General features: G+C 41.3%; 1 protein-coding gene across 1 annotated transcript; it reads right to left on the bottom strand.

Moving 5' to 3' along the window:
* Window positions 1-4397: 4397 nt before the first annotated feature.
* LOC139551168 (protein SPMIP3-like) lies at window positions 4398-10339 on the bottom strand. Its single transcript, XM_071362601.1, has 5 exons — window positions 10269-10339; window positions 9736-9850; window positions 9106-9189; window positions 6343-6527; window positions 4398-4539 (listed from the first exon to the last, which is right to left on the bottom strand). The coding sequence occupies exons 2-5, from the start codon at window positions 9834-9836 to the stop codon at window positions 4433-4435; spliced, it is 477 nt and encodes a 158-aa protein (XP_071218702.1). The 5' UTR covers window positions 9837-9850; window positions 10269-10339; the 3' UTR covers window positions 4398-4432.

Genomic DNA, 10339 nt, shown 5'->3' with positions numbered 1-10339 from the left:
TGTCCTACAGTGATTAAACCACGCTCTCCTGCTGTGCTATGATGTAAGTATGGCAGGCATGTGCTTTGTCAGTGGCTGTGATATACAGTAGGGTTCAGCCAGTGGACAGTCAGAAGAGCGAATTAAATGGTAGGAGGGACATCCCAGCTTCAAGTGGTTTCAGATTAGAAGTGGTTTCAGATTAGAAGTGGTTTCAGATTAGAAGTGGTTTCCGAATGGAATGGCACCGGAGGGGATGGCTGACATTTACGTGCTCAAAACCAACTGTGCTATTTAGTTTTTTTGCGTTGTTTGTAACATATTTTTGAACTTATTTTGTACAAAATGTTGCTGCTACCTTCTCTTGTGACCGAAAGGAACTTCTGGACATCAGAACAGCGATTATTCACCTCGAACTGGAAGAAAACATTTTCTTTAACGAGTACGATGTGAAGGATATTCTGCTTCTCGGAAAGGGCCCAAATCCCTGTCATTTGCGTGAAGAAAAGACAGAGAAAAAGGGGGCGGAGGTCGGGCTGCCTTCTGAGAATTCGTAGGTGAGTGAGTAACCCCCACTGCCATCCATTCTATTGGCCAACGTGCAATCATTGGAAAATAAAAAGAATGATCTACGATCAAGATTATCCTACCAACTGGACATTAAAAACTGTAAAACCCAGACACGAGCTGGCCAGTGACGCGAGCCTACCAGACGAGCTAAATGCCTTTTATGCTCGTTTCGAGGCAAGCAACACTGAAGCATGCATGAGAGCAACAACTGTTCTGAATGACTCTGTGATAATGCTCTCGGTAGCCGATTAGAGCAAGACCTTTAAACAGGTCAACATTCACAAAGCCGCGGGGCCAGACGGATTACCAGGACGTGTACTCAAAGCATGAGCGGACCAACTGGCAAGTGTCTTCACTGATATTTTCAACCTCTCTCTGACCGAGTCTGTAATACCTACATGTTTCAAGCAGACCACCATAGTCCCTGTGCCCAAGGAAGCGAAAGTAACCTGCCTAAATGATTACCACCCCGTGGCACTCACGTCAGTAGCCATGAAGTGCTTTGAAAGGCTGGTCATGGCTCACATCAACAGCATCCTCCCGGATACACTAGACCCACTCCAATTTGCATACCGCCACAACAGATCCACAGATGACTCAATCTCAATCGCACTCCACACTGCTCTTTCCTACCTGGACAAAAGGAACACCTATGTGAGAATGCTGTTCATTGACTACAGCTCAGCGTTCAACACCATAGTGCCCACAAAGCTCATCACTAAGCTAAGGACCCTGAGACTAAACACCTCTCTCTGCAACTGGATCCTGGACATCCGGACGGGCCGCCCCCAGGTGGTAAGGGTAGGCAACAACCCATCTGCGAACGCTAATCCTCAACACTGGGGCCCCTGAGAGGTGTGTACTTAGTCCCCTACTGTACTCGCAGTTCACCCACGACTGCGTGGCCAAACACGGCTCCAACACCATCATTAAGTTTGCTGACGACACAACAGTGGTAGGTAGGCCTGATCACCGACAACGATGAGACAGCCTATAGGGAGTGGGTCAGAGACCTGGCAGTGTGGTGCCAGGACAACAACCTCTCCCTCAATGTGAGCAAGACATAGGAGCTGATCGTGGACTACAGGTGTTCACATCACCAACGAACTATCATGGTCCAAACACACCAAGACAGTCGTGAAGAGCGCACAACAACATATTTTCCTCCTCAGGAGACTGAAAAGATTTGGCATGGGTCCTCAGATCCTCAAAACGTTCTACAGTTGCACCATCGAGAGCATCCTGACCGGTTGCATCACCGCCTGGTATGGCAACTGCTCGGCATCTGACCGTAAGGCAATACAGTGGGTAGTGATTACGGCCCAGTACATCACTGGGGCCAAGCTTCCTGCTATCCAGGACCTATATACTAGGCAGTGTCAGAAGAAAGCCCCAAAAATTGTCAAAGACCCCAGTCACCCAAGTCATAGACTGTTTTCTCTGCTACCGCACAGCAAGTGGAACCGGATCGCCAAGTCTAGGACCAAAAGGCTCCTTAACAGCTACCCCCAAGCCATGAGACTGCTGAACAATTAATCAAAATGGTCACCGGACTATTTACATTGACACCCCCCCACTTCACCCCTGCCTACATGTACAAATTAGCTCGACTAACCTGTACCCCCGCACATTGACTCGGTACCGGTACCCCCTGTATATAGCCTCGTTATTGTTATTTTATTGTGTTACTTTTTATTATGTTTTACTTTAGTTTATTTGGTAAATATTTTCTTAACTCTTTCTTGAACTGCACTGTTGATTAAGGGCTTGCAAGTAAGCATTTCACGGTAAGATCTACACTTGTTGTATTCGGCGCATGTGACAAATAAAGTTTGATTTGATTTCCCATCCTACGTCACACGGGCTCAGAAGAAGCATGGAGAGGCAAGCCATTTCAATCTACGGCGTACAAAGATCGATCTATAAGCAAAAATGTTGGTCGTAACCGGTACCGGAACCATGCAGGTCCCCTAAACAGGGGACTTTACATCTAAGAGGTTTTAATGGCTATAACCCTGTGTAGGCAACCAAAGCACTGCCCCACTTTCTTTACGGATTTCTCTGAACTATTGTCTAATGTCCTTGAGAACTATGATAAAATCATTGTGTTGGGCGATTTTCATTTTCATGTTGACAAAGAGACTGATTCCAAAGCCATTGGTTTTATTCATCTTTTAAGCTCTTTGGACTTTATCCAACATGTTACTGGGCCCACCCATAACCGGAGCCATACTCAGGACCTGGTCATTACCAAGGGGCTTTCTACTGACATATCCTCTATTGTAGATGTTGTTCCTCAAGGTTCGATTTTGGGTCCATTACTGTTCAGTTTATATATGTTACCCCTTGGCAGCGTTATCAGAAAGCACAGCATTGATTTTCACTGCTACACATTTTTACATTTCTATGTCACTAGAGAATGTTAGCTCCACGGATAAATTATTAGACTGTATTTGCGATTTAAATACTTGGATGGCTAGAACTTCCTCCAGCTAAATCAAGACAAGACCGGGGTGCTTACTGTTGGAGTCAAAGCACAGAGAGAGACTCTGGCTGCACATTTTAATTCACGGGCAATAAAGATAAAACACCAGGTAAAAACCCTAGGTGTCATTTTAGATTCTGAACTCAATTTCGAATCACACATTAGGAATGTGACCAAAATAGCTTTTTACCACCTGATGAACATTGCCAAGGTACGGCCGTTTCTCTCAGGCTGATACAGAGAGACTCATCCATGCTTTTATCACAAGTAAGCTTGACTACTGTAATGCTCTCCTGTCTGGTCTACCCAAGAAAGCCATTGGTCAACTGCAAAACATACAGGATGGTGCAGCGCGGGTACTGACCAAGACCAGACAGAGAGCACACATTACACCTGGTTTAAAGTCTCTGCACTGGCTGCCTGTAAGTTTTTATAATTAATTTTAAGATTATTCTTTTGGTTTTGAAATCAATCCACGATTGTGCAACCCAATACATGCCAGACATGCCAGCTATGTACTCAGTAGGTCCTTCGGGTCCTCTGGTACTGGCCTTTTAACTATCACAAAGCCTAGGACCAAGAGGCATGGAGAGGCAGACTTTAGTTACTTTGCCCCCAGCCTCTGGAATAGCGTGCCAGAGAACCTGAAGGGAACGAAACTGTGGACCTATTTAAAATGGATCTTAAAACACATCTTTTTGGCTCTGCTTTTCCTTAAGGTGCTTTTTAGTCTTTTTGTTTTTTATTGATATTCCTTAGTTTTTTATCCTCTGTTTGTTGTTTAGTAAATATTTCTGTTTGCATTTATATTTATTTAATTTATGTTTTTTTTCCCTGTGAAGCACATTATGCTGCTTCCATGTCTGAAATGTGCTATATAAATAAATAAGGATTGATTTGATTTGATTAATATTTGCTGAGATTTTTGGATTTAATTACACTTTTTGTGCCAATGGACTTTCATAGAAATATACAGTACCAGTTAAGTTTGAAATAACACATATGGAATCATGTAGTAGCCAAAAAAGTGTTAAACAAATCAAAATATATTTTCGATTTTAGATTCTTCAAAGTAGCCACCCTTTGCCTTGATGACAGCTTTGCACACTCTTGGTGCTTTTTTAGTTACTACATGATTCCATATGTGTTGTGATGTCTTCACCATTATTCAACAATGTCGAAAATAGTCAAAATAAAGAAAAACCTTTGAATGAGTGGATGTGTCCAAACTTTGACTGGTACTGTATATATAATAAACACATTATATATTAGCATTATTTGAGATGAAATGCTTCTACAGTCGTATATATGATTGCAATGCAAGATTTTACAACCAGTCATTCAAACAAAAATGCATGCAATGCACCATTTTCATTGGTTACTTTTAATGGATGGAGTTCAGTTTGATTGCCATGATGTTGTGAAATGTTCCTCTTCACTCCCTGTCTCCAACCGCTGCATAGGCCCAGGGTGAGAGTACAGGGTAAACTTAGTGTTATCCGGAGCTGAAATAACACATATTAAACACATCATTTCACATGTAACAACATATACTTCTTATGCTGTGTTAGGCCTTTATAAATTATTAGAGTTTAAAGTTAGTAGATTTACTCCATTTTTTAGACATACACGTTAGCAAAGTGATTCCTCACTAAACCAGGATAAGAAAAGACCACGATTTGGGGGATTTCCACAAAATTGTATCCATAGAATGGTATTTTATAGGAAGGATTGTTGACATACACTGAGTTTACCAAACATTAGGAACACCTTCCTAATATTGAGTGGCACCCTCCCCCCTTTTGCCCTCAGAACAGCCTCAATTCGTGGTGGCATGGACTCTACAAGGTGTCGAAAGCGTTCCACAGGGATGCTGGCCCATGTTGACTCCAAGACTTCCCACAGTTGTGTCAAGTTGGCTGGATGTCCTTTGGGTGGTGGACCATTCTTGATACACATGTGAAACTGTTGAGTGTGAAAACCCCAGCAGCATTGCAGTTCTTGACCCAAACCGGTGCGCCTGGCACCAACTACCATATCCCGTTCGAAGGCACTTAAATCATTTGTCTTGCCCATTCACCCTCTGAATGGCACACATACACAATCCATGTCTCAATTGTCTCGAGGCTTAGAAATCCTTATTTAAATTGTGTCCTGCGAATCATCTACACTGATTGAAGTGGATTTAACAAGTGACAATAATATTTTGTACACTCAGTGTATATTTGACATTTGTATCTAAAAGCCCAATTGAGAAATAATGAATAAAAGTTGGCATCTTTATGACATTTTGACCTTACCCAGGCCTCCTTTAAGACTCCATTATGTTTGTATGTGCTACAAAGCAAACATTGGTGACATATGAAGCTTTATCGCTTGTTCTGCAAATTTGAACATAATATACTCTACGGGCATATCAAAGTTCCTGAGTGGCATCTCTGCTAGTTTTAAATAATGGCCCATTTTATACAGAGAAATTGGCGTAGCAGGCAATGTAACCAATCACAGCCCTACTTTAACTTGTATCATTGCACATCCTGCAAATCACCAGCAGGGGGCGACCATTTTGAAAAGCATTTTCACATTCAGTCTGTTGGTAAATGCTTACAAATTGAATCATAACTCCAAAAGTAGCAGAGATCCCACTCTGGAACTTTGCTATGGCCGTAGAGTATATTACGTTCAACAATATATAGAAAAAAGTATATATTAAAAAAAAAAAAAATGTTTTCAATATTCATGTTTACATTTGTCAATAGTCATAAATGAACGTAAAACATGTTTTATTGAAATCCAAATACTACTCATAATACAGAGCAAGCGGTAAAGCGTCATATGACACCAATATTTGCTTTGTAGCTCACAGATGAAACATTATGGAGTCGTAAGGAGGCCTGGTAGGCTATTCATTATTTCTCAATTATGCTTTTAGATACAAATGTCAAATATATGTCAACATTTCGTGAAAATTCCCCAAATCGTTTATTTTTTTTGCCCAGGGATATTTGATTTAACCGACCTGGAAGACCATGTGTGTTGAATTTAGGCAATCACTGAACTGATCAATTAGCTCAGTTGGTCCGGTGTGGTGCCTAGTTGGAACAAAATCCAGGAACAGTGTTGCCTACCCCTGCGTTACAGTCTTCAGATGTATTAAAGGAGCAGATCAATAGATGAAAAGAGAGATGGTAGTGAAGTAGCTCTAGTCCATGGCGTTACATGTGGCTTGCTGATTCTGACCTTTCCTCAATCATCAGCAAACCGCAAGTAACACTCTGGACCAGAGCTAGGAATGAAGCAGCACTGACGGTAGAGGTGGGACTGCAGGCCAAACTCCTCTTGGTAAGCCGTCTCGGGGGCACATTGAGAGGCGCTGGTGCTCTGGCGTAGAACGTCTAGGGCATGGAATGTCTGGAGGTCAAAACTCCTCGGGTAGTCTTCATAGTGTTCACGGTAAGGCCCCGGAGAGTAATCCAAGGATGCGAACCTCACTCTGCGAGGTAAAAACAGATGTTACAGAATGGAATAGAGTAACATAGTTCAACAGTGTCTTGAATAAGACATCTCTTTAGTTGCTTTACACACAACCATATACAGTGCCTTCAGAAAGTATTCACACAAACAAATGTTACAGCCTGAATTTAAAATGGATTAAATTTATATTTTGGGTGTGTTTGTAAATTCAGAGCGTTTCGCTCTCGGAGCGTTCAGAGCGCACAGTGAACGGTCTAACGGAGGAGTAGGGTTGGTCCGAGCGTTCCGACCACACAACGGCAGTCAAGCACCCAAGCTAACTTTCTAACGTTGGCTACCTTGGTAGCTACTTCCAGACACAAGTGAGAGAACACCTCACTCTGACCATTTTACTCGCCCTAGCAGAGCTGGTTAGGCTGTTTTCATTTTATCCAGAGCATTGGTGACTGTAACTGTGCTGCTGGCAACAACTTAATTAGACTTTTTTTTTGCCGACGTTTACTAACACAGGCCATATTCAGCGGGTGTTGAGCGTTCGTAAATTGATCAGTTATTCTGCACTCTGGTACACTTAGACAAGAGTCCTCTGAAATCGGAATAGATAGCCAGAGTGAATTTACGAACGCACCGCTTGTGTCACTGGCCTACACACAATACCCCATAATATCAAGGTGAAATTGTTTTTCCAGTTTTACAAATTAATAAAAAACTGAAAAGTCTTGAGTCAAGTATTCAACCCATTTGATATGGCAAGCCTAAATAAGTTCAGGAGTAAAAATGTGATTAACAAGTTACATAATATGCTGCATGGACTCACTCTGTGTGCAATAATAGTGTTTAACATATATTTTTTAATGACTACCTCATCTCTGTACCCCAAACATACAATTATCTGTGAAGTCCCCTCAGTCGAGCAATGAATTTCAAACACAGATTAAACGACAAAGACCAATGATGTTTTCCAATGCCTCGCAAAGAAGGGAACCTGTTGGTAGATGGGTAAAATTTAAAAAAGCAGACATTAAATATCCCTCTGAGCATGGTGAGGTTATTAATTACGCTTCAGATGGTGTATCAATACACCCAGTCACTACAACTATACAGGCATCCTTCCTATCTCAGTTGCCGGAGCGGAAGGAAACCGCTCAGGGATTTCACCATGAGGCCAATGGTGACTTTAAAACAGTTAGAGTTTAATGGCTGTGATAGAAGAAAGAAGAACTGAGGATGGATCAACAGCATTGCAGTTACTCCACAATACTAACCTAAATGACAGAGTGAAAAGAAGGAAGCCTGTACAGAATACAAATATTCAAAAACATGCATCCTGTTTGCAATAAGGCACTATAAAATTGAAAAAACATTGGCAAAGAAATTCACTTTTTGTCCTGAATACAAAGTGTTATGTTTGGGGCAAATCCAACACAGCACATCACTGAGAACCACTCTTCATATTTTCAACCATGGTGGTGGCTGCATCATGTTATGTGTATGCTTGTCATCAGCAAGGACTTGGGAGTATTTTAGGATAAAAAGAAATGGAATAGAGCTAAGCACAGGCAAGATCCTTGAGGAAAACCTGGTTCAGTCTGCTTTCCAACAGACACTGGGAGACACATTCACCTTTCAGCAGGACAATAACCTAAAACACAAGGCCAGATATACACTGGAGTTGCTTACCAAGACGACATTGAATATTCCTGAGTGTCTAGTTACAGTTTTGACATAAATCGGCTTTAAAATCTATGGCAAGACTTGAAAATGGCTGTCTAGCAATGATCAACAACCAACTTGACAGAGCTTGAAGGATTTAAAAAATAATAATGTAAAAAGTATGGTACAATCGAGGTGTGTAAAACTCTTAGAGACATACCCAGAAAGACTCACAGCTGTAACCGCTGTCAAAGGTGATTCTACTTATGTAAATGAGATGTTTCAGTATTTAAAACACACAGTGTTTTCACTTTGTCATTGTGTGTAGATGGGTGAGAAAAATATATATCTGTAATCCATTTTGAATTAAGGCTGCAACACAATAAAATGTGGAATAAGTCAAAGGGTATGAATACTTTCTGAAGGCACTGTAGATCCTATACATTCAAGTTCCTTCTATATACTGTATGTAGTAGGACACATTACTTGTACAGTTTATTATGTAGCTACACAGTCGAGAACAAATCAAAACATATGAACAGACAAATTAACACGATAGAGCCCTTCAGTCCCAAATGATACCGTGTCTGGATTTCAATCAAATATTTAACGGAAATCTTTACAGTGTCTTTGTTTATAAACCTAACCCCCGAGCCCACACACTTGTTATTCTGAAAAGTGATGAACGCATATCTGCGAGGAGAGTCTACCTGGTAGTAGGCTAGTTGTAGATGTCCATAGAGTACCACTACCCACTAACAGTCTGCGTTAATAGTCCTGTCCCAAATGGCACCCTTTCCCTTATTGGGCCCTGGTCAAAAGTAGTGCACTATGTAGGGACCACAATCTATGTGACCATGGGTAAAAGAGCTACTGAAAGAGCTACTACGTAAATACCGCAGTGTGATTTTAATTGACTGCATGAGTTGACTGCATGATTCTACCTGTGATCCTGCGAGTGAACAACGTGGATTCTACCCAGCTGACCAGGGTACAGACCTCGCACATCCTTCCCCTGACGTGGTACTCTGCAATTACAATGACTAGAGTTTATTTCAGAGTAAGAGTAAAAGTAAGAATTACTAAGAGCAGAGTTAAGGTCAAAGACCATATTTATACATGCAAATTGGATGCATAGGCCTACATATTGCATGTAAGGTAGCAAGTTAAGGTCAATGTCAACATGTGCATATGCACACAACGCCAGATATTCAGCTCATGACTCAACAGGGAAGAAACCTCTGAACTAAATACAGTGCGGTAGCTAGCAGCATCAGCACACAGTAGGTGTTTTCAAGTGGACATAACTTCCTCATAACTACAGTATCATAGTGAGAGTTAGTTACTACTTCCTTCACACACTTCCATGCAGGTACCCTTATGAACAGCTTTTTAAAAAAGCCTACTTGTTAGAAGTTGTATCAAATATTGAATGTAAATTCAAATGAATATAAATGTTTTTCTATACAATTTGGGGCTGTATTGTTTCTACATCTCAAAGCAATTCAGCTTATTGCTACCAGTTGTACAATGTCTTGTTGAAAAACAGTAAAACCTGTCTGTCTTTCTCTCACCTCAGTGTTGCTTCGGGTTGTCTTTTAAATGAGCCAGAGTCCCGTCTTTCCTGGTACTCCTTGAACTCATGCAGTCTCAGAGCCGCCCCGGATCCGGCCATCCTGGAGGCGTCGGCTGCAGAAAATATGCTACATTGTGTTGCCTGTCTACCACCCTCAACCCTGCTATCTAAGAGATGTTGTTTCAGCATAAGGACAGTAGCTATAGCGATTGATTGTGTTCACTAAAATCAGATACTAGGCATTTTAGAACGTTGGCTACAACTCTTGAATCAATACAATTCTAAACACAGTCAATGGAATTTTGAAACCAACAGTAAGAAGTAGATGGTCAAAATGGAGAAAAAAACAAGGTCTTCTATATTGACCGGAAAACAAATATTCATTTTTTCCCACAAATGTTTTAACATAATCCGAATTAATCTAAATGTATATGTTCAATACAGGTTAGGTCTCTATCAACTGGTTATGTTTAATACCGGTTAGGCCTATATTCATTTGAATTCCCTCCTATTAAACAGTATCAGTCTTACCTGTGGCGTTAGGGTTCAGAGAGAGAGGAGATGTGCTGCTCACTCTGTTGTGTTCACATCAGAGCCCTCGG

The sequence above is a fragment of the Salvelinus alpinus genome, chromosome 2, assembly GCF_045679555.1.
Source record: "Salvelinus alpinus chromosome 2, SLU_Salpinus.1, whole genome shotgun sequence".
Taxonomy (NCBI): domain Eukaryota; kingdom Metazoa; phylum Chordata; class Actinopteri; order Salmoniformes; family Salmonidae; genus Salvelinus; species Salvelinus alpinus.
The sequence above is the reverse complement of the archived record's forward strand: the minus strand, read 5'-3'. Positions and strand labels throughout refer to the sequence as shown.

Excerpts from the sequence above, each read along its gene's own strand:
- LOC139551168 (XM_071362601.1), bottom strand. The coding sequence starts at position 9,836 with ATGGCCGGATCCGGGGCGGCTCTGAGACTGCATGAGTTCAAGGAGTAC. Across the intron at positions 9,190-9,735 it reads CAACCCGAAGCAACACTGAG|AGTACCACGTCAGGGGAAGG; the intron begins GTGAGAGAAAGA and ends TTGTAATTGCAG. Across the intron at positions 4,540-6,342 it reads CCTGCAGTCCCACCTCTACC|CTCCGGATAACACTAAGTTT; the intron begins GTCAGTGCTGCT and ends GTGTTATTTCAG.